Source organism: Crotalus tigris, unplaced genomic scaffold (assembly GCF_016545835.1).
Source record: "Crotalus tigris isolate CLP2741 ecotype Arizona unplaced genomic scaffold, ASM1654583v1 scf7180000023618.1514416, whole genome shotgun sequence".
NCBI lineage: Eukaryota > Metazoa > Chordata > Lepidosauria > Squamata > Viperidae > Crotalus > Crotalus tigris.
In genome coordinates this window covers 229,084-253,883 of record NW_024100082.1, presented here as the reverse complement: position 1 = coordinate 253,883, position 24,800 = coordinate 229,084, and the positions used below count along the sequence as shown (strand labels likewise).

The 24,800-nt window shown below is 36.0% G+C and overlaps 2 protein-coding genes across 8 annotated transcripts in view; one reads left to right on the top strand and one right to left on the bottom strand.

Moving 5' to 3' along the window:
* Positions 1-2,298: 2,298 nt before the first annotated feature.
* DYRK3 (dual specificity tyrosine phosphorylation regulated kinase 3) lies at positions 2,299-24,323 on the bottom strand. 6 transcript variants are annotated; one of them, XM_039320067.1, is made up of 4 exons: positions 16,816-16,836; positions 13,810-13,925; positions 6,935-7,029; positions 2,299-5,863 (listed from the first exon to the last, which is right to left on the bottom strand). In XM_039320067.1, the coding sequence occupies exon 4, from the start codon at positions 5,840-5,842 to the stop codon at positions 4,292-4,294; it is 1,551 nt and encodes a 516-aa protein (XP_039176001.1). In that variant the 5' UTR covers positions 5,843-5,863; positions 6,935-7,029; positions 13,810-13,925; positions 16,816-16,836; the 3' UTR covers positions 2,299-4,291. The 6 variants fall into 6 exon arrangements, with proteins under 6 accessions (XP_039176001.1, XP_039176002.1, XP_039175998.1 ...); XM_039320068.1 differs by having other exon boundaries at positions 13,810-13,921; positions 16,816-16,835; XM_039320064.1 differs by lacking the exon at positions 16,816-16,836 and adding an exon at positions 13,012-13,068 and having other exon boundaries at positions 13,810-13,921.
* A 147-nt stretch (positions 24,324-24,470) lies between these two features.
* Positions 24,471-24,800, top strand: part of EIF2D (eukaryotic translation initiation factor 2D) — a 28,263-nt gene continuing 27,933 nt past the window's right edge. The window contains exon 1 of one of the 2 annotated variants that reach the window (XM_039320061.1): positions 24,471-24,699. In XM_039320061.1, the coding sequence (XP_039175995.1) occupies positions 24,644-24,699 (56 nt within the window). In that variant the 5' untranslated portion in view covers positions 24,471-24,643. The remainder of the gene's footprint in view (positions 24,700-24,800) is intronic. The other variant, XM_039320060.1, reaches the window with a different exon arrangement.

The window sequence follows — 24,800 nt, the reverse complement described above, 5'->3', positions numbered from 1 at the left end:
ACTTAAATATGAGACAACAGTGTGCTGCAGCTGCCAAAAAAGCCAACACAGCTCTAGGCTGCATTATCAGAGAGACAGAATCAAGATCACGTGAAGTGATCTTCACATGAGTACTGAGAAGAGCAACTAAGATGATTAGGCTAAAACATAAGGAACAGTTGCTGGAATTGGGATGTCTAGTTTAATGATGAGAAGGCCGAGGGGTGACATGATAGCAGTGTTTTAATATCTCAGGGGCTGCCACAAGGAAGAGGGAGTCAAGCTATTCTCCAAAGCACCTGAAGGCAAGACAAGAAGCAATGGATGGAAACTAACCAAAGAGAGAAGCAACCTAGAACTAAGGAGAAATTTCCTGACAGAACGATTAATCAGTGGAACAACCTGCCTCCAGAAGCTCTGAATGCTTCAACACTGAAGAGACTGGACAGCCATTTGTCTGAAATGTTATAAGGTTTCCTGCCTGAGCAGGGGGTTGGACTAGATGACCTCCAAGGTCCCTTAGTAGTAATAGCAGTAGTAGTATTAGCCAATTTTAAAAGAAACCTGTGGGCTCTTATTTTGTATCATATTAGAACTCAAATCCATCAGCAAAAAGCAGAGTCAAAGTAATGGTTCAGGTTAATAAATAATAATTAAGGAAAATGTATAAGTAGTTTATCAATTCTAAAAACAAGTTTACAATCCCTTCCCATCAGAACTTAATTCTGGTTTTCTCACAATCAATAATCTAAAGAAGTTTGATTTGTATGTTGTTGCAAAGCAAGAAAAATTTGCTATCTAATACCTACATTATTATTCCAAAATCTTATTCTTATCTTTAGTCCACTCCTGGCACACATACTAAAGGCTGTTGAATCTCAGTGCTAGCTTCAGTTCTTACACTGTGATATTAAAACACACAAAACACACAATTGCTTTCAATTAAACATTTTGCTATTATGTTCTTCAATGAACATTTAAAAGGTTTTTTAAATAAACAAATGTTAATTTCTCATAGATTTTATAGGTGTTCCTTTATACCTGAATGCTAAACAGTAGGCAATTTTTTTAGAAGTATACAGAGTTTGAATCTGAAAAAGAGTTTATTTTTAAAGAAAGTTATCTTATGTTGGAGCATTTTTCCCATTGAATTTATATACATTTAAACACTAACTTTTGAAATGTTCCTTCACACACACACATCATTCCAAATTATCATGTAGTTTAGCACTCATTAATTTGCAACACATTATTGCATTATCACAGTATTCAAAATGAAATACAAATCTAATTTGTAAGTATTCCAAACCGCTTATTCTGAACTTCCTGAATATGTTGCATTGAAATAGATGTAGATGACTAAAATAAGGCACAAGGACATTCAACTGTCCTACAAATCATCGTAAGCTAGTTCCAACAAAGAGCCCAACAATTCTTGGTTAGAAAATCTCAGGTTCTCCAGGTTTGATCTACAAGTTCCATAAATCAGTCAGCAAAAGTCAAGAACAATATGGAAGCTGTAATCCAGAAGCTTTGAAAAACAATAGATTGCCTATTTCTTTATACGGACATAATCTTGGTTATTGTACAAGAACTAGAACATTGCTTTGGGAAATAAAAGATTTGAGAAAATGCAAGATATTATTATTAGACCTTTGTCCAATCTAGGAAACAGAAAATTTCACCTCAATTCACTGTATCATATTGTTATTTTTCAAGAAAACTCATTTCAGTTAATATTTCTGGGCTAGAGTATTTTCACAGAACTGAAGATATTAACTTAGTTCTCACATTAGAATAAAGAATTCAGATGAACATTATTTCAAATTAGAAAACCTTTTGTATATAAAATACCAATAAACCCAGTCTACTTATAGATACAGGATATTAGACCAGTGCCAAATGCTAAGTAAGCCAATTTGCTGTTGTTGCATTTTCCTTAACAGACATTTTACAGAAAAGGAATGTTACTGTAAGATTTTATTCAGTTCAGAAAATTCCATAACTATATCAGTTACCTCACTTAAAGTACCTTGTCTAAATTAACTTCCTTTAACAGAAATGGTAAAAACCCAAACTATTTCAGAAATCATTCTTTTACAGAAATATATCTTGTTTTACACCTATTACAAGATGGTGAAATGATGCAAATAATTTTTGAAAATTTTTGTCTCCGTAACAAATTGCCTCTTAAAGGCAAGATAAATGTCTCGGTAATTCAGACGCACAATCAGTTTTTGTGTTATTCTCATATTAGCAAGAATTATCATAGAGGAGCTTTTTCAATCAAAAAAACAAGAAAATGGAAGAACATGGATGTCCTTTTAAAAAAGTTTAAAGACAGTAATTAAAAAGAGAAAATTGTTTACTATGAAATCTATCTGATAAGCTTTCAATCAAATACTATATATATTTTATTTCCCAAAATGACCTGGATTTTATTAATGCTTTTACCTGCAAGATTCAGCATTATTTAAAGCAATAAAAAACAACAAGCTATAATGTACCCCATACATTTCGCTATAGCTTGTAGGTATTTTGTGAAAATTATTATATTTTATACAAAGGGTGAACAATTAAAAAACAAAATACAATGAGCTATAAACGTGCAACTAAAATCAAGTTTTCAATTTTATATTTTGTTTTATTGTACTTGCTTACTTCATGATTTTATTTTCTTTTTTATCTTATTTTCTTGTAAACTGTCCCAAATTCCTCAACTAATGGAATGGCATACAAATTCACTAAACATTAAAATGTTTATGCAGTAAAATAACATTTTGCACAAGATTGTCTTGCCAAGGGTTAGGGTTAGGAAGATATGTGCAATTCTTTATATACTCAATGTCTGCTACTGCAATCAAATATTTTTGTTTGAATTGCCTCGAGAATGGTACAATATAACTGTGATCATTATTACTGCTAAGACAGAATTCTTAATTTCAAATAATCTTAAATGGCCATGCAGATGTAAAAACCCAACTATGTGAAACAGAGAAATTAAGGTATTTATTTGGAATTGGAATAAAATTACATGTAAGTTCAATAGAGCTTTCTGGTTCTGAAGTTAGCATCTATAAAATCCTTATTCTTGAGGACTCTTCACATTTTCCTACCTATGCAGTATTAACACGCATGTGCAGAAATTGCACTGCAATCTGAATAAACAGCTGACAGAGTATCTAATCTAGTATTTGTGTAACTCATGAGAGTAAACAGTTAACACAAAAATCAGGAGGAAGCAAATTAATTTTTCAGTGATTAGCTGTTCTACAAATTATTATAATATAGAATGCATCCAATGTGGAAAATAGAATTTAAATAATAGTTCATCTTCAACTGATTGGTAAATATCCAATGCAAATGGCTACCATTAATAATGATCCATTAACCTTGCATCATATACCTAAACTGTACTTTAGGTCTGAGTAATACTGTTTTGTGCTTTGCTAAAGATCAAGTCTTCATAATCAAGATCCTGAATGGGAAAACCAAGAGGCAAACTTATGTGCACTAGTAAAATAATTTTATTTTCCAATATCCAGATGCTGCCCATTACATTTTCCTGTACAAAATATTTGAAGCACCCATCTTTTTGCATCTGAAATTTGAAAACAGCATTTTCCTCAGTTTATCCTTCACTAAAATTAAAAGCAACTTACTTACAAGAAATTTTCTCAGAAATATTTTTATCTCCATGTGATCAATTAATTCAATTTAAAATGTTGGAATGAAGAATTAAAAATATTAAAATGAGTGTCCAAAAACTATTATCTTCATAGGTCTGGCTCACCACACACTTTTGCAAGATGCTTGTCTGCAAACAATTTGAAGGAGAGTTCGCAAATTAATTTTGCAAACTCAGAAATCTTGCAATTATATGTAGAAATTACTACAAAATAATTCATAGACAACAAAAAGCTTAAGAACTTGTGCTTTTTGATCAGCATTCTGTAAGAAATTTACTATCAGGTGTAAATTATCTTGAAACCACATTGCACTCAATTTTCTGTTTACATGACTGCCGGCATGAACAGGTGATTTTGTGGTTTATTATAACATTACTCTAAAATCTGTTATATAGCATGTGATCTCACTGAATAAAACAAATGTATACAATAGGCATCCCGTCCTAGCTGAAACTATTTGATTAAATAATTATAGCCCTTAAAATGCTTGTTTTCATTCAGTTTTTTTTTTATACAAGGTTCAATCTTCAATAATCTTTTCCCCAGGCCCTACACTAATCTCTTTGTGGTTCACGGAGATAATAATAAACACAGTATATACCCTGGGAATATGTAATTCTCTATTAGCTGACCAATTTTGGTAGCACAGTACATAGAGGTATATTGGCATTTGAATCAGACATTAGATTAGCTCTCAGTTTGTTTGCTACCCCAACAACTGGGGGTAATCTGGAATTTATCCCTGGGAAAGCGCTTGTATAGTGAGCAATCCGTTTGCCTGAACTTTTATCCACGCTGGGAGGCTTAGGTACTCGTTTGCAAATCCAAGGATGTCTTAAAGCTTGGCTAGGAGTCATCCTTGCAGAAGGATCCCAATTAAGACATTCTTTTAAGAACTCTATAAACAAAGAGTCATCACAGCCTTTTAATGCTGTGATCCAGTCCTTGTTGCCTGGAGCACTGCGCATTTTACCCCTTCGTGATCTGCTACCATTAAGAATAACTTTCCCATCTGCTTGAGTTGTTACACTGCAATAGCGAGGATGACCTTTCGAATTGATGAAGTTTTTGGCTCGCTTGGATTGGTCTAGCAATTTCTGTGGAGGCATTCCAAGGAGCTCCATCATACAAGCTAGCTGATCACCCTCATCCTCTCCTGGAAACAAAGGATAACCAGTCAGAAGTTCCACCAGAATACAGCCAAAACTCCACATATCTATGGGCATCCCATAGCGGCTTCCCAGGATAACTTCTGGGGCTCTGTAAAACCGAGATTGTATGTAAGTGTAAACTCTTTGGTGCTCAAAACAACTAGATCCAAAATCAATTACTTTGATTCCACTCCGCCCTTGCTGTTTCAGAAGAATATTTTCAGGCTTTAAGTCACAATGTATAATTTTGTTTCTGAAAAGCCCCTCCAGACATTGCAATATTGAGTGAGCAAATTTACGTACAAGCTGCACACTGAAGCCTTGAAACTTGTTTCTTTTGATCAGCTCATACAAATTCATGCTCAGGAGCTCAAAGGTCATACATATATGATTTCGAAAGGTAAAGCTTTCTAGCATGTGAATAACATTCATGCTGCCAGTTTTATCTTGCTTTTTGAGATGTTCCAAGATGCGTATTTCTTCTGCCGCTTGCCGGTGAAACCGTTTCTCATTGCGCACCATCTTTAGAGCCAAATGTTGGTGTTGTTTGTGATCAAACACTTTAGCTACTTGGCCAAAGCTGCCTTTCCCAATTATCTTAAGCACTTCATATCTGTACGCAAGATGATCATGAGGTACATGAATGTAGCTGCCTTGTTCATCATCATATCCACCATTGTTTGGGCCACTAATAACTCCCTGTCTTTTCTTTGCATTTGGACCCACAAAATAGATTTCAGGAAAATTAAATATTTCTTGTTGCTCATAGGCTGTTAACTGCTGTTTATATTGCTTCAGTGCTTGCTCTGCAGACTGACATCCAGCTTTCTGTGCTTTTATTGAGCTGCCACTATTTTTGACGGTGCATATACTATCACCACTTTTATCTTTTACTGGAGTTGGAAATGACCTTTCAGAGCCATTTATTCCAGAGGACTGCAGAGTACTGCTCCTTCTATTTCCAGAGTCTTCAAATAATTGCTCAACTTTGACTTGGCTCCCAGTCAAAGGATGATCCTTCATTGTGATTGTGCTAGTAGTTACCTTCAAGGATAAAACAGAAAATCCTTAGAATTCACAAATTTAACACTTGGAAAACAGCAACAGTCATTTAACTTCAGAAGAAATATACAGAAATAACTTAATGCTTACATAAACCCAATATAGTAAAATTTGTATTAGTATGCACTAAAGTAGTTTTGCAACATCTACTCTTCAGTCAGCATAGCAGCAAATAATGAAAGTGTAGCTTGAAGCAACCAAGAATCTGAAAATTATGATTTTACTAGCTTGGAACCAAAAATAGCAAATTGCAGAAAAGAAACATGTAAAAAAATAACAAATAAGCGTGCAGATACATAGCTAGATTATGACTGAAACCTTTTCCAAAGGGTTAAGACAGAATTAGTGAATAATCTGGTTACCAAGAATTCCATACTGCCCTTAAATTCGTGCATTCCCATATCACTTTAACCTTTTACCTTTTACAAAGGCATGTTTGTATGTTTTGTATTATAGTATACTAATTTACTTTTGAGCCCTGCAAAGAGTTTTGTTCCATGCACAAAAGGAACTAAATACTTTTTCCTGCAAAACTGCAAATCAGAAATAATCAGAAAACATTAAAAATGAAAAATGATTTATCCCAATTTGAAACAAGTGTAACTTTGGAGACTCACTTCAGATTCTATTTCAGTATAGGCAATGCGAGTAATAGGCTTTCAGGTAATGCAATGAAGCAAAGCAATGTCCTATTCTAAAAACTGGTGCAAAATAGCGACCTTGCAAGAATATTGAATGAATGAATGAGCCACTCTTACAGGATTTGATTAGGTCATCTTCACTTTAAAAAGTACCTTGTTGAGTCCACAAGGCAGACCAGGATAAGCCTGACATAGCTCATTGATTTCTGCAAGGTACTATGCTAAATTTATGAAACAATTTCATAAATTGTTGAAATTTCAAAAAAAAAATGAAACCAACATTTCAACTAAATAGCAGCTTTTATATATGTCTGGGGTAGCCAATAAATAATGATATCTTCCATTTCTATAGCAAATTTATTACTCCACCAAAACATCAAATTAATAACTCTTTTGAAAACTATTTGTATACCTTTTTCAATGAAATGCCAAAACAGTTACGACATTGATTCAGAAAATGCAGTTTCAGGACACCAAGATCTGTATTGTACTGCTTAACTGCTATATCTGTTTGGAAAATATAGACAGTGTATTTTGAGACATACAACCTTCTTAAAAGACACAGAAAATATGATCCAGAGAATTAGCATAATGTTAATAGATTCTTCAGTATCTATGGCTGAACTGAACTGAGCAGAAATAATGAGGAATGCTATAAAATTTTGAATAAAATGGCCCTTGCAAGATATTAATCCAATCCAATCAGCAATTCTTTATTAATTCAGAGCGACCGAGTTTCAAAGAACTCTGTTTTCAGAAACATTTGATCTCCTAATGGACAAAGAATTCTGGACACAATTTTTGCATTTTTCAGGTAATAGCGGAGAAAAAATAGAATAGCAATGCAGAGTCCAAACAGGAAATGTAATTTTGTCCTGCATGCAATACTTAGATAAAATATAAACTAGAAAAAAGTCTGAAGCTAAGCATTAGCAATATGTTTATAATTACATTACCAATATATTTATATTTACTTTGAAGTAACACAGAATAATGAAAAAATAATTGGCAGTGAAAGAAGATATTCTGATACTGACTAAATATAAAATGAAAGCAAAATTAACTCATACAGTGATAACTTTGGGGCTGCATGCACATGAGGCACTAACATGCCTCAAAGTGAACTATTTTAGAAATAAAATGAGAAGCATTTCTCACATCTGTTCTTAGGGTAGTGGAAAATTTAGCCTCCAAGCTGCGCTCCATAGAAACTGTATGAAATAGCTTATCTTTTATAATAAAAAGCAAGTTTCTTGTTTTCAGACCAAAAGATAACTAATTGCCAGAAAAAATATTTGCTTAGTGTCTTAGAAATTCAAAAGATTTGACAAGAAAATGATAGGTAATTAGTTCTCCAATGGCTATGGAATGCAAGAAGGTGCCACAAAAAGTGCTACGGAATGCAGGTGAGCAACTTGCAACTTCTTGCCAGCTTCCCCATTGACTTTGCTTATGTAAAGCCAGCAAAGAAGGTCGCAAATGGTAATCATGGGACTGCAGTATACTGCAACTGTCATAATAGAAGACCAGTTGTCATTCACAATCACATGACTTTGAGGATACTGTGATGGCTGCAACTCTGAGGACTGGTTTTAAGTCATTCTCGTTCAGCATTGTTGTAACTCTGAATAGTCGCTGAATGAGTGGTTGTAGTCCAAGGACTACCTGTGCAAACAATAGGACATGCCAATGAGCTTCTATAAAGAAAACAAGTCCATGTATATGATGTGGCAAATCCCTCAGTGATTTTTTCTTTCTATGAAACACATATTATGCACAAAACAACCTCAATGCCATTCATTGAATAACCAATATAAAAAAATCTGGATTATAAAGCCAGATACATAAAAAGTCAGCCTCTTTATATTATCATGTATCAATACTACTAATAAGATCACTATATTACAGCTTATCAATAATCCAATCATGAGGTTCCTCATTGAAATCAATAGTAAGGAAGCTATCATCCAAATTTTTTTAGTATCTTTGTCTCTTCGTTTTCATTATTTCTTTAAGGCTATAAACACCCTCCCAACTTGCCTACAAATGCTACTATCTACCTCCCTGAGCAGCTGAGGTACTCCAGTACATCTGATAAGAGGGCAATTCGGAAATAAACTTCCATTTGGTTATCAATGAATCTCTCACAGATACAGAAGTTTTATTACGCACATTAGAAAACTGCAACATTACATTACTTTTCGACATGATAGCCATTCAAATTGAGGCACTTGTCATAATGTCTTACAAGGTTTGAAATTCCTTAGTAGTAGTCACTCGGCACCAAATCTGGGCTATTGGGGGAGGGGTGATCAAAAACATCCCAACAGAACTGCTTCAAAAGTTCTTGGGTGCATCTAGCAGTGTGCAGGCGAGCATTATCATGAACCAATACCACACTTGGAAGCGATGCCATAGAAAATCCCACCAAATGTGAAGATGCCAAAGGAGTACTGCTAGTGAAGTTCATGGAGTGTGGTTCGACCATCAATTCTGAAGTCTACTGTTAAACATTACAAAAACTCAGATGAGCCATCCATAACAAGCGCCAGGGCATGCTGAATTCCGGTGTGGTGTTGGTTCACGATAATGATCATCTGCACAATGTTCTATACTCCCAAGAACTTTTGAAGCAGTTCCAACTTTTGAAGCAGTCACCCCCCCCCCAATAGTCCAGATTTGGCATCGAGCGACTACTACTAAGGAATTTCAAACCTTGTAAGACGTTATGACAAGTGCCTCAGTTTGAATGGTGATTATGTCAAAAAGTAATGTAATGTTGCAGTTTTCTAATGTGTATAATAAAAATTCTGTAGATGCAAGTGTCTGTCATTGATAACCAAACAGGTTTATTTCCAAATTGCCCTCGTATTTGGATAATATGCACTTGAATGGAGCCAGAAAAAGATCCTTTTCTGTACCACTAAGATAACAGAATTCTGAAATGTTTGCATTGAATTTTCTCATCTGGTGGAATTTTTTTTTTTTTTTGTCAGTGTGTTTGGTTTACTTTCTGATTAATATTTTAAGACTGTTTCTCTTTGGTCTTGATATGACATTACTTAAGTATCTTTTATTAGAAAACTATAATTTTAGTCATAGCAAATATGGGTAAATGTGCCCACTCTTAGAATAGAAAGATGAAAACATTCTGTAATAATCTACACTAAATGCATCCTTTTAATTAAATGTAAATAATTGGCAGTACAGAATTTCCCAAAATGCAGATATAAAATGGATGTGAGAGAGCAACAGTAACAATGGGGCAGGTAGAAAGCAAATAGAACTAGGCATGGCATATATTTTTCTCCAGCCATTCACACCTAAATCAAAATTTAAGCCAGATTCTTCTTGTGTGGAAAAAAGAGTTACACATTTGTGCAGAAAAAGCCTCAAGTTCAATTCCTGCTGCTTCCTGGCAGGCCATGTTCAGGCAAAAGTTCATGCATTTACATGGCCAGGCAATGTAGGGAAGTTAAATAAATAAATCACCTAACATAGTATAAAATAACTTTTTTATGGTTTTAAGATGAAGTGCCTGACATATTATAGATTCTTAACAGTCTTAAGAATCCTAATGCAGTAGACTTGTACATATCTTACAGCTGAACATATACTTTGAGCCACAAGAGTTGCAGGTGAACTTGTTGGCAAAGAGGTCTATGACCTTAATCCTAGTAAAAACCCAACCCAAGACACTGAATTATAAAATGGCAGTTTCATACATAAGAGTACTCACACACTTTACTACAAATATTAAAGAAAAAGCTATGACAAACAGCATCAAAAATAAAGTGGGTTTTGGAGGGTAAAATAACATGGGTGGAATTGCAATCTGTCAGTGCTGGCAACACTTATTTATCTGGATGCAATGTAATAGCATAGCAGGTACTGGAAATGGTTTCACCACATTACTGTCAATCAAGCAGCTTTTGACCCTGTGTTTCCCAAAAAATAAGAATCAGTCTTTTTTTTTTCCTCCAAAAGAGGCACCAGCTCTTATTTTCGGGGGATGTCTTATCCTGTCTCACCTCCCAACGGTGGCACTGACAACCCCATCCAGCCAGCCCACTCCTTCTGCAGCCCCTCGCATGCATCACCCCAGCCTCCATTTCTCTATCAGAGGCCTTCAGGAAAGACCACTATAGCTGAGAACAGAGCTCCGGATTGACATGTGTGATGCCCCCTCGCCTGTGTTTTGCCATCAGAGGCCTTCAGAGGAAAGGCCTCTGCAGCCGAGAACTGAGCTCCAAATTGATGTGTGCAGTGCCTCCTGAAATGCAGGCAGGGGGGAGGGGGGATGCCACGCACGTCAATCTGGAGCTCTGTTCTCAGCTACAGAGGTCTTTCCTGACAGTGACATGGAGGCCGGGGGTGATGCATGCGAGCAGCGGCAAGTGGCCGCAGAAGAAAAGGACCAGCAAGGCGGGGGCAGGTGTCGGGGAATGGGAGGCCTGGCTGCAACGGTAAGCAGGTGTGAGGCTCATGGGGAAGCTCCACACCCCCACCCTAGGTTTTTAGGCATGCGCCTTGCCTCCAAATTAGGGCTTATTTTGGGGGTAGGTCTTATTTTCGAGAAAACATGGTAATATAGCTGCTCACTTCAACACGAAGACTCCCAATCTCAAAGGAAATAGTCAAAATCACATTATTTAGTCATGCTATAAGCTTAGATTTGGTATTGGCAGCACTGTTGAAAATCTACCTGCAGAAAATTCAAGATAAAGATAACAATTTGCAGTAACCAAAAGTTACAATGTATAAGTATTTCAAAATGAGATGCTCAATGGTGTTGATAAACAAGTGAGTGCATTCTACTTAGAAACTCTTTTAATATTCTTTATTTCTCATTCTATTCCTATTGCAGAATAGATTGGGTCAACATCAATCGCAGGAACAAATAACAGTAGAAATCTGACTATAGCAAATTCTTGTTCTGCTCAATTTAATCAACTTGTGATCCCCTGAGCTACAGAAATGATATTAATGCTTTGGCTAGCAATCAAGTGGATTCTTTTATCATTTTGTCAATGTTTCCCCTCTTCGCATATATATAGCAATGCATCTGTGACCAAGCTGTAAATAGTTACATGATATGTTAACTATATTGGAATGAAGAGTGAAATATCTACAGTAGCTCTTCTATAAATTTCCTATGTGATGTGATGAATATTAGAAAACAGTCCAGAAAAAACTAAGGATTGTTATTAAGAGATTGCTAATAAGATTATTTAAAACATTATGAAGGGCTGGTATAGTGATTTATAATTTTTAAAATATCAGTATTTTTAATTTGGTGAAAATCATCTTATCCTGTGTTTATTTTATTTATCAAATCTGTAAGCTATCTGACTCCCAACCACTATTTAAATCCAAAAAAGTATATTTTTAGGTTGAAAGACTAAATATTAAATGAGCATTTAATTCTCTAATGCAGCAACTCAGTCATTCTTTGCTATTTTTTCCTGACTATATTTATAAATAGTTATCTTACCTCCCCACCCCCAAAATCTTGGTTTTCAGAAATTAAAACTTTAAACTCATCCAATTTCAACTGGATGTTTGTATGTGAAAACCTGAAATAGAGTACACACTTAGAAAATTATTTCTTTCTCAGTACTGCATTGCTTCTAAGTATGGCATGCATGAAATGATGCTAGAACTACACATGCCAACCTTTCAAATGATCAGTTATGCAAACAAGCTTTAGCGTTACTCGGAGCACAATATTCCTTTTACTTTCAAGGCTGTTACTGTTAAGGCTGTTGTCAATTGTATATAATTGCTGCAATCTAACCAGTCCTCTCTAGCAAGCTCACAAGATACATGACTCTGATTAAGACATATATCATTTCTACAAAAACAATTGAAGTGAAAAAAGACATTACTGTTTTCGAAGTAAACATTAGGGAATTCCTTTTTGTATTTTAAAAAACAAAACTAGTAAATTTCAGTCCTGTAATTAAACACTTAGCTAATTGAGAGTAACAGTTCTCTAAGAATATTGACTACAAATGAATGGCCATAGATACATACAAGATGATATGTAACTATAATGTAAAGCCTTCTTTTCAGTAAAGAGATGCTCTCCTGTACTTATGTTTTCTGCAAAGAAATATTTACTGACTTTTCTAATCTATTTTACCATAGAAACAATTACTGTAACATTCAAAATGCAACTCTTTTCAAGTCTACCACTGAAAAAAAGCTACTCTTGCAACTTACACATATTGAGTAAACACAGTAGTTAAAATAATGATACAGGTATAATTGCAGTTTTAATATCTTGATGTTTACCAGCAGAAAAACATACTTATCCTTTAAATGTTGAAAAAAATGGAAGCCAGTTGGTTTTCTCTTTGTCAGTTGAGTGGATAATCCATGAAGAAGCAAGCAATCTAGTTTTAGATTAATGGTCTTGTACAATAGGAAGATTGTGACATCTCTTAATTTAGGTCACTTGATTAATTATATTATTCTCTTACTTACATATGCCTATTGTTATCATCAATCCATTTCCATTATGAGGAACATTAATCCTTAATGCTATTAAGGGGGAAAAAACATTAAGGAAAGCAGAACAAAAGGTGGATTAGTCCAGAAAGTCTATTTGCAAGGCTATATAATACTTAATATTTATGAAAAACAAGAAATCTCTTGTAAATCTCAATATTAGTATTGTAAGCATTACCATATTATTAAGTATAAATGGTGCTCATTCAGGGACAATTGGGATCAGCAACTTGGTTGTTATGTGAAGTAGTTGCTAAGTGAAACCATGACTGTACTTACAATCTCATTTCAGTTTTCTTTTGCTTTACAGGCCTACAAAGGTCATAAATGCTAGGTATGGTTGCAAAGTTACTTTTTAATCATCATAATTGCAAATGGTTGCTCTGAGGCAATTGCTAAATGAAAACCACCTGTAGCATTCTTAACCATGCCTAATGGTTGGAAAAAAATAGTACACACACAATTCTTAACTATCACCTTCTTTGCTGATACAGATGTACTTGTTAGGGTTATGCAGTGTTTCAGGCTGTATTGGAAGAAGTCCCTAAATGTACAAGAGTGAATGCATCACCTCTGTGCAGCTTGTTAATGCAGCCATGAGATCCTGGAAACAAATGTGGCCACACATAGATGTCACATTTATATAATAAAGCAGCTGTTTTGAATCAAATCAGAAGCACTGCATAAGTCTAATATTAATATTCTGGTTTGTTAAAGGATCTAGTTTGTGTTGTCCCAACAATAACAAAACTCAAGAAACATGAAATTACTTACATTAGATCTCCCTAGTGAAGGAAAACCAGAAGGGGTGCATTCTTCATTTGTAGGTTCTGGATATCTAATCTGATCTATTCTCATATAAGAGTCATACAAGCCATCTCCAAACCTGGCTGAAAATAACGAAATGATCAGTAAAAATGAACACCAATTCTTACAAACATTATTTTAAATTACAGTAACAATCCTAAATCCTCCAACAAACCCCAAAATCTAGATGATGTGGCTGCAGCTAATTGGAAGGAGCAGCATTTGATTTCCCCCATTTTTTTATTAAAAGGAAAAAAATTAAAATAGGCATTGAGTATGTACAATTCTTTTTGCTTTGTTTTGGTAATAACAAGGGACAGGAATAATAGTATATAGCAGATTTTCACCTTTGACTAATCCAGTTGTTCTCAACCTTCTTAATGCCGTGACCCCCCCCAACCAGTCGTAAGTTGAGGACTACTCAACCGGTCATAAGTCAAGGACTACTCAACTGGTGCAGCACCGTTTGCAGAATGGGACTTTTGGCGGGCTCAGCAGGGCAGAGACAGCCTGGACAATTTCTATTGGCTTTTGAAAGCCAATAGAATAAAAGGGAGTAGCACAGCTAAGGAAAAGGGGAAAAAAATGGCGGACTGCGTTGTTTGGCGACCCCCGTGAAATGGTCGTTCGACCCCAAATGAGGTCCCGACCCACAGGTTGAGAACCACTGGACTAATCTGTCCTGCCACAATCACTTTTTAGAAGCACCGTACTCAGAACTGCCTTAGAAGCCAGCAACAGAAACCTAATATCGATTTTCTGTCTTGCAAAGAGAAATCTAACAACTCATATAGACTATAGTAATCCTCCTAATATAGGATTCCTCCATTAAATTGCACAGACTACCACTACAACCACTATTTATGACCACTTAGAATCATGAGTTAAAGTTATCAACGTTTAAAAAGTTCATCTCAGCAGTAACCACTAAAGAAAAACATTTAGGTGATAAGATGTTGTATCTATGATTTAAAATGGGATTTTTTTGAAAGTAAACTAAGCTGCAATTGTCCTCAGCAATCAGCAATCAATATCTATTGACTAAATTAGGAAGAATTACAGCTTCAAAAATAGTTTGAAATTCAGACAATTAATACTGACACCCTAAAACTTATTATCTTACTGAAACTTAATACGGTAAGTATATCCATCACATAATTATTCATCCAGTTATAATTCTGCATCTGTTTCCCTAGAAATAATTCTTCTAGAAAGTATTAGTACCATGCCCATGGCTTGATGGGCTTTTACTTCCCCTGGAATAAAAGCAGCTTGTCTTCAACATTAGCCAACTGGGAACATCCTGTCCATATTTATGACTTGCCTGAATTCATCCAGTTGGACACTGTTAGATAGAGAACAGTGAACCAGAGGGGCTACTAGCCTGAACCCAGTAAGGCTCTTATGTTCTCAGTGTTTGCTTCAATGTAATAAAGCATTGAAGAGAGTTATATTCTTTTGCCTCGTTCTGATCTGTTGAGTAATGCTCAACAAGTAATGCTCCAACCAAATAAAACCAAAATGTTCTCTCCATGACTTCACTTATTTACAAATGTTTGTAGTGCAAATAGAATCTGGCAAATGTTGTATTTTGTTTCTTTAAAAGTGCTGTTTTAAAGGGTTCTATTAAGTACTCTAAATTTTTAAAACTGCCTCTAACATGAAAAGAGAGTTCTTGAGCTTTCTCTTGCTTAATCACAGATAATTTAAAAAAAAAAAAAACTGGATTACAAACAAGCAAATAAACATGTTGTATGGTAATTACTGCTGACTGGAAGGAATGCTCCTTGCCTTCCAGTTAACAGTTAAAAAAAAAACGAAGCAGAGCCCAACTAAGTTACCGAAGGAAAAATCTTTAAAAATTTCCTTATGCATAATTTGGCAATGAGTTGAAATAATCTGGCCTGCTTTTCGAAGTCACAGCATACACTGAATATTTCTAGTAACCAAGACTATTTTGGCTCCAACAGTTACTGTACTTCATCTCTACCGTTACACACGTGAAGCGTAAAAAAAAAGGCAACAGTTACAACATCCCAAAATAAAAACCAATGTAGTTTCTACGGTGAGGCCAACGAAAGGAGCACCAATTCTCCCAACTGAGGCCCGCTTCTCCGTGACCGTTGGACACGGCTATTCGGATTGGAGGTTGGTGGGGGGAAAGTATTGTTCATGTGATAGTTTTCCATCGGTCACTCGGGGAAGCAGTGTTAAAACGTTTCTCGAGCCTCTGGTCTATATTTTTGTCCATTATCCCCAATTCAAAATATACGATACAGCGTCGCGCTATCCTGCAAGGCTGTGCCATCCTCCCGCTATGAATCCGGCAACCAGCCGTTTTTCTCGTTCGGATAGTCCTCCCCCCCCCCCCCAAACGTGGCCCCGCCGCCTCCTCCAAAAGTTCCAGCCTTTCCTGCAAAGACACGTGCAGGCCGTCGCCCTCCTCCTCTCCCTCCCGCCAACGGGGCAGGGTGATCCCGTCCTTAACCCTACATCCGATCCCTCAACCCGCTTCCCGTTCCGAGACAACCGCCACGATCGTACGCCTGGGATGACCAGGCTGGCGAAAGATGGGCAGGAAAGGCTGGCTGTAAAAAGAAAACAAGGAATCCTTGGTGCTCTCTGAGCTTAGCTGTTTTCTTGCAGACGTTTCATTTCTCAAGAAAGGAAACAGTCCAGCAAGGCCGGGGGTTCAGGCGGGGGGGGGAGAGACACTCTTCCTTTACAAGCCCCCCCCTCCGCGGCACAAGCCATCTCCCACCCGCACACCCGCCACACAAAATGCACTCCCTGTAAAAAGAGGCCTTGACTCCGCAAAGACACGCAAACGGCTGAGTGCCTGGAAAGCAGGAACAAGTCAGCCTCAAGGCCCATCCACGAAAAGCCCGAAGGAGGGAAGAACCCACGCCCGCAGAGAACGGAAAGGTGGTCCAAGGAGAATACCGAAGAAGCCCCTTAAGGTTCCCCCAGTACCTGCCGAGAGGGGACCTTCCGACTTCCTGCTCAGCAGCATCATAGCGCTCAGGATACCCGGGAAAAAACCCGCGGGCCGTACGCCCCATCACCGTGTCCAGGCCTGCCCGGTCCCCAGATTCCCCGCCTTGGCGCCGCTGGCTCCAACCCGAGGCTGTAGCAGAGCAGGCAGGGACGTGGTAGCGCTCAAAGCGCGGTTGCTAAGGGAACGTCTGCTTGGGTTGCTGTGCGCTTGCGCCGTGGGGGAGGGGCTGAAGCGAAAGAGAAGAACGCTCTCCCCCCGCCCCCAAGCGTTTCTTCAGCGACCAAAGTAAAACGTGCTTGAGTCAAGTGACTTTATACCAAATCTATGTACAAAACGTAGAGGGTCTTTATTTATTTTGCCTAATGACAATAGGAGGCTTGCTATCTTCTTAAAGAGGCTGTAGTAAACGCAGAATACTTTATGAATTGGAACACGGTTATTCGAGAGAAAGCCCTTTGAAATAAATTAGCATTAACTTCATAAAGACTACGGACGTGTATGTGAGCTGTGCTTTCGGGGACTTAATGTACATCTGTTGCAAATTGGCAGATCCGATTCCATAAAACTCTTGTCTTTGCTGGAACAGCCAAATCCTGCTACTGCACTCTGAAAAAAATATCATATAAACCTAAACGCTAATGATTTTAAAACATTGCTTTTATATAAGGAAATGCTTGAGAAAGTGAGGGTAGAGAGACATTGAAAAACATCTCACAAGAAAATGGGATGGAATGGATCGAGAAACAGCAACTTCCATTAAGCCTTTCTCACCATTTTTCCAATTTGCCTTTTCAGCAATTACACATCCATTCTTTCCCTTAAAACAGGAATGAGCAAATTAGGTTGAATTCCACTTTCCATTAGTCCTCTCAAGTGTGACCAAAAATATTATACTTCATGATAGTTTAGTTCAACAGTGCCTGGGAGGATATATTGGTGCCTTAAAGACCTGGGATGGTGAGATGTTTCTGTTCTGATGGACATTCTCTCCAAAAATCTGAGAAGTCACAAGAAACCAAGGCAGTATCTCCGAATTGCCTTCAATTTTCCTTTGACAGCCAAACTCCATACATTCTTGTGACAAACAACATTGCCTTGGGCTAAGTTTGCCTGGCTATTTTTATTTAGTATCTTGTTTGTACCTTGCTCTGGCCAGGTTGTTTTGATGGCCAGAGAATATGATATACTCTGGAATATATAGCATGTTAATAAGGATATAACCTTCTGGCATAATTTTGGTTTGATAAAATTTTATTTTTAGAATGTTGGGGGTTCTCAAGAACAAGAATTATGAAATTTCTTGTGATTTTGTTTATTTTTAGCATTTTTGGTGTGAAGAGTCATTGTCATTTAGGGTGGGTGGGTTGTTTTCTCTAAATTCTAACCTTGAAAGTATAGTGTTTCATATATATCATGAGCTCCATTTGTTTTCTTTTTAGTCTGCAATGAAGGAAAAATCTAACCATTATATTTCTCAGAGCTTCCTTTTGTATCAGGATTCATCTCCAATGGAATTTTTTTAAAAAAATTGTTCTGTATGTATATGCTGAAAATTCAGTTCCTTAATTTAGGGCAGTCTTGATCTCAACTCAGCCACTCCATATTTTGTTTATAATAAACGGCTACACGTATGATATGCATTAAATGTAGTTTTTAAATTCATTCCAAAAAGATTGGGACGAATTGGATCAAAAACATATGATTCCAAACCATACTCAATCTAGGCTCTAAAGACATTAAACTAGACTCCACTGTCAGTCTAATCCTCTGTCCCCCTAAAGTTAAGCTGTACGGAGTTTAATGGGATTTGCACCCAAATTAATGTGTACAATGTGTACAACCTCTAAATTATGTTTAGGATAATTTAACTCTGACAAGACAGTTCTTGTGACGTAAGGGGTGTTATGTGTGTGTTATGTGTGGTCCTTTCACTTCTCCTTTAAAAATGTAGTCCTTAATTTATATGTGTTAAGCTTCTAATAAATTAAAGACACTAGCTTTTAAATCTCTCTCCCACTGATAATGTCAAAATGTAATCACCAAGCCTCTTGTAAAACACAGAAGCCAAAAACAATCTTGAAGAAATGTAATCCTTGGCTCCCAAACAGTTTTCCTTCCTTGTTCTGGGCCTAGGATAGAAAGACTGGAATGTATTGCTGAATTTCTGGATGCTTTATGGTTAATTAGCAAGAAGATTTAGCACCAAATTCATTAATAACAAAAATATCAAAATGACTATTTTCCTTTCTAAATGAGAATACTGAAAACAGAACATTTGAGGAAAATTTAGGACTCAGATGTTAGATTTGTCCATTAAATCAAGGGCAAAGAGGCAGTCTGTTTCCTTAATATAAGTAATGCACGTATATACATGGCAAACTATTGTTTTGTATCTAAACAAAGAACCTTGGCCCCTTCTGCCTGACCATTTCCACATCTAGACTCTACTGATTAACAGGCTATAAATAGCAATTCGGTTATTTCTATGTCAGTAAAAATATATATAGTCTAATATATATGAAGCAAGATGCTTCAAATACCCTGTAAACAAAAAAGAATTCTCACTTCTGATGCTTATTTATATAAAAGCTTGAAATTCTGAGAAATACTCTTTATTTAGGGTGTTTCTATATTAAACTGTTTTATACAGTTGCCTTTCCTTAGGAAATTGGTTGTGCCTCAAGGGCAGATTAACAGTTCTATTCTTTAGAGCCATCTGGTGCTATTAATAAGTATCACAGGATGTACATGGTATTTTACCAAGAAAAAACATTTTTTTTAAAAAAAAAGGATCCTCATTCTGCAGATCTTTAATTGTGGAATTTCTTCTGGGAAGTGTTATTACTGAATTCTAGTACTTTTTATCTTTTATCATCTCATAAGAAACCATACTGGATATATCAGTGTGATTGGATTCAATATGTGAATCATGTCCAAGTGTTTTTGTCTTTCTTAATTAGTTTCATATTTTACTCATTGAGAATGTAGTTGTGATTTGCTTTTTAATATTTTTACCATACCCTAAATAAATAAATAAATGTCTTTCTTAGATTTGGAGGGCTCTATTATGTCTAATACTGTATCCATTTTCTTTGCTTCTGTGGGAGGGGGGAATTCAAATATATATTATAGAAAGACTCTGCTGGTTGGAAAATCTTTGCTGCTGAATGAAGGCTTAAGTATCTCCTAAGTGCTACAGAATTTCTCCAAATGTAATTAACGCCACTAAAAGAGTGACTTTCTGTGACTTCCAAAAAGTACTTCTTACTTTGCAGTGATAATAACACTTTTTTAAAAATGAACTATTACGATTCTCTGCAGGGAATTACAATGTTGTGAAACTGATTATTATTACCCTGATAAGATTCTCTATTCCCTTTCTAGAAATAAAATCATTTATCGTGTTGAGAAGAATGTATATTTTTTTTCTTGGAGGCATGGTTTTAGTGTTAAGTGAGTTTCTTAAATAATGTGGATTCCCCAGTAATTACTTTAGTCCATCTCTTTTTAAATACTTTGCTTGATTCAGGAGCCAGAGCACAAATGTTATTTCATGTTATTAATTTATTTGCCTGATAAATATAAACACTAACATAACTTTCTTTAGAAAAAGCTATAGTTAAAACGTATACAAAATAAGGGGGCATTCATATATAATTTAAAAATGAGTACATTCATTTAAATTACAAAAGTAGACCCAATATAATTATAAGAAAGACCACTTATTCCCAGGTCCATTCCTGATCTAAGTGAATATAGAGACCCTGCTGAAGTTTCCCTCCACCAGGGGGTATTACATGAGGGGACACAAAGGTGGGTATTTTCGGTAGCCCCTCCGATCCTTTGGAATAACCTAGTCCTAGTCCTTGAGGCAAAAATGACTTCCATTCTTATCTTCCAGGAAATAGTTAATAGTCTTTTCTGAAAAAGTCCCATCATCTATTATTGAGATATTATTTTCATTCTGTTATGTTGTATAATATGTTTGATTTTGTATACTGCACAGAGCCTTCGGAGTGAGACAGTTTATAAATCTTATAAGTGAAATAAAATTCAATGTATTAGTTATGTCCTTTAAAGTCTTACACTGCATGGGGCCAGGTTACCTATCGAACTATCTTCATTCCATTACATCAGCCCATCCCACCCAGTCAGTCAGGGAAAGTATGTAGCGGATGCCATCAATTAAAGAATTCTGACTAGTGGGGTCCAAGAAGAGAACTTTTTCTGGCTTTGCCCCACTCTTTGGAACATTTTCCCCTGCCACACAGGTGAGGTAGGCTCCCCACTCTCCTGGCCTTTCGGAAAGGTTTGAAAACATGGCTCTGCTATTTTGCTTGAGGCACACAAAACAGCATACAGCTATGGGGCTAACTAGTGCCCAGAAGCCCCATCTTTTAATTCACTTTAATATTCAATTTCAATCATATTTGCCTCTTTTAAAATGGTATATACAGTTTTTATGTTTTAATATTTTATTTGTTTGCTACCCAGAGTCCCTCGGTGAGGAAAATGGGTGGTTTCTAAATGTGATAGATAAATAAATATTTTTTTCAGAATTTCCACTCATATGTGTTCTCTTTTTTTTCTTCCATTCAATTATGTCCAATTCTCAGAGACTGACTGGATAAATCCCTGCAGTTTTCTTGACAAGACTTTTCAGAAATGGTTTGCCATTGTCTCCTTCCTAGGGCTGAGAGAAAGTGACTGGCCCAAGGTCATCCACCTGACTTCATGCCCAAGAGGGGACTAGAACTCACTCTCCTGATTTCTAGCCTGAGCCATGACTCCAAACTGGTTCTCACATGTGTTCTCTTATAAAGCTGTTAAAACAAAATATCAAAAATCTTTCTAATGATTGTGAAACAGATTGCTTTATCTTCACAAATACATTCTTTGAAAATTAGCATCTTTATTTCAATTACTGTGTCATTCTAATTCCAAGCAAAACCCAATTACAGAGATGGATTCAGACTGAAACTAATTAAATTAGCTTCATTATAATGTGGGCAGGATTGTATTAATAATGATTCATCTGGGTAGTATGATAGATAATGATCTAATAAGACCTGGCACTCCTAAGTTAATATTGAATTTTATGGTACTAGCAGTAATTTTCAAAACCAGGTAGTCGTTTATTCAAACTGTCTTTTTGTACACCAGCAGGTCATATCCTAGAATTAGCTGCACAGTCCTGTACTTTCCTTTCATTCTTTGAAATATGTTTGATAAGTACAAGAGATATAGCCATTTTGAAGGCAACAGATAACAAAAACCATCAGAAACTTTATTAGTATAATTAAAGAAATTATCTTTTTCCACTTTGGAAGATGGATTCTATAATACCTGATATCATTTATTATGGTTAGTGCTGTACTGTTTTATCTTGTTTTAATGTTAATGCTGCTTCCAATACTAATCAGATGGCTATGCTAGCTGCAGATGATTCAATATATATGCACTGTGCTTTCTGTGTGCATATGTGTCTATGTGTGTGTGCACATTCAATTAATTTATATGCCTGGCAACTAGCTGGACTAATCCTTACAGTTTTTTTGGAAACGTTTTCAGAAATCTTCATTTTGCCACTACCTTCTTTCTAGGACTGAGAAAGAATGATTGGCCCAAATCCACCCAGCTGGTTTTGTAACAAAATCGAAACTACAATTTAGGGTCCTTCCAGTATGTTAAGTCCCTATCTTTTATATGCTGTTTCTATTTCAAAATGTATTTTGTGCTACTATCTGAAGACTTAGATTTTTGAGATACATGGGATGTGGAATCTTGCCAAAGAGTACTGCCATTGGGTGGCTTGGATGGAGGCTTCATATTTCATTGCACATTAGAGTATTTCTAACATCCTAGGACTGTCTGGAAAATTTTAAAATTAATACCCCTGTTATTGCTAGTCTATAAAAATAATATTTTTTTTTCAGAGAATGTTTTCCTTTGTATAGTGAGATGGTGACAAAAATGTAATTAATAAAATAAATTTTCTAACACGGCTATCAAATAGCATGTGGATTTTCAAGCTTCTTTTCAGAACATGGAATCTGTCAATTAAAAAAATCCTGGAATGATTAGGATTAGGGACCTAATGATGGAAAGTTGGATGAGTTTGAGAAACTTTTTTTGCCCTTAGTCTCTGATGGAAACCCATCAAGTTTTTGTGGATTACAACTGTATTTGATTAAGTCATAAGATACATCATTCAGCACTAAATTATTTAATTCTAATCTTCCAATTTTCAACAGGCAGAAATTTTGTTTATAGCAATGTAATTTGGTGCTACTGAAATTAAAAACTCATTCTCAAGCTGCAATACTCCAATATTATTAATAATAATTCTGTGGCCTTACAAGGAAGGTGTAAACCACTGTGCAATATTAGGACTTTAAAGTGTGGAGGCATTCCTGCATAACACATTGAACCAAGCTCCAAAATTACAACTAATCCTCTAAAGATGAATTAGGTCGACTCAGTGCACTCAGAATATTTAGTTTAGTTTGTAAATTAGGTTAATCAAATTTAGAATTATGTATGGGCTGTCATTGTAATTTGTGACAAACATAGTGGAAATAATTTGCTTAGGATGATCTTTCTTTCTTTCTATCTTTCTTTCTTTTTCTTTCTTATTTATTTATAGGACTGCTCAATTAAAAAGAAACTTCAAGGCAGTCATGTGTGAAACCCAAACACTGAATAAAATAGTCAACTAAATCCAATCTTACTGCTCTAAATGCAAGCATAACAACAACAATATAAAGATAGGGGGATAAAAATGCCAAATCCACTCTAAATAACTGCTGACTACGCAACCAACTATAATAACACATTAACATGCTGCCCAACTCTCAGTGATTCTGGGCAGCATATAAATTTAATAAAATATTATTAACTACTAGTGCTATTTGGACAGATGGTTCAACAATTTCATTGACATTCTGGTGATCTAAATTTCTGATGATGTACAAGGCTACAAATAATGTTTGGTCTATAGCCAGTTTGCTCTAATGGTTTCTAGCAGGCTAGAAAATGGGAGGTCATGAGTTCAAGTTCTGCCTTAGCCATGAAAACCAGCTCTGTCACTTTGGGCTAGTCACTCTCTTTTAGCCTAATCCATCTCACAGGGTTGTTGTTGTGAGCAAAATAGGAAGAAGGAATATTATGTGTATTCATCATCTTGAGTTGTTTGTAAAAAATAATAAAAGCAGGATATAAAAATGTATATTTATAATATAACATAATATAAATATTATATATATAATATATAATATTAATATTATATTATATATAAATAAATATAATATGCATAGCATAGCACAGTACATACAATATGTGTTCTCAGATTCCCACTGAACTAGGCTTTAATCCTCCTTAGTTGCTCCGAACATCTCATGTCATAAGTTTCTTCTACCAATTTCAGCAGAATTAAACGGCAGCGATTTTGGAGACGCGTCTCGAGTCCTACTCCTTTGACACTGCGTAGCGGAAAGCTAAGCAAATTCGACCCGCCGGAAGTGTAACCGATTCTACTGCGGTATCTTTGCTGCTGAGATCACCAGAGCAGGAAATAGTAGTCGTACCAGTTGTAGGAATAATCATGCAATTGCCCCACGGACTCCTTTTGTTGCAGTACCGCGCTATGGCTGCGCCCATGTAACGAAGAAAGATTTCTATGCAGATCTTTACAGACAATCAATGGGTCCCACTTTCTAAAGCATTTCCCCTATTTCTGGGGAATCCACGATCGGCGGAATTCCAAGTTCTATCAGAATCGGAGTCTTGGGATTTTTTTAAAATATGTTTGTCAAACCTTTCAGGGTGAAATCCAACACCGCTATCAAAGGGTCCGATAGGTAAGTTTGTTTTCTTTCATTTCAAGGCGTTATATTCTTGGGAGTTGTAAATTGGGATATTTTTATGATGAGCATAAGGAGCAGTTTTATGTGAGGAGGTT

What these genes read in the sequence shown, in the direction of transcription:
- DYRK3 (XM_039320062.1), bottom strand. Translation starts at nt 16,904, where the DNA reads ATGGGGCGTACGGCCCGCGGGTTTTTTCCCGGGTATCCTGAGCGCTAT. An exon ending in GGAAGGTCCCCTCTCGGCAG is followed by an intron (nt 13,922 to 16,815) that starts GTACTGGGGGAA and finishes ATTTTCAGCCAG; the next exon opens with GTTTGGAGATGGCTTGTATG. An exon ending in CTTCACTAGGGAGATCTAAT is followed by an intron (nt 5,864 to 13,809) that starts GTAAGTAATTTC and finishes TTATCCTTGAAG; the next exon opens with GTAACTACTAGCACAATCAC.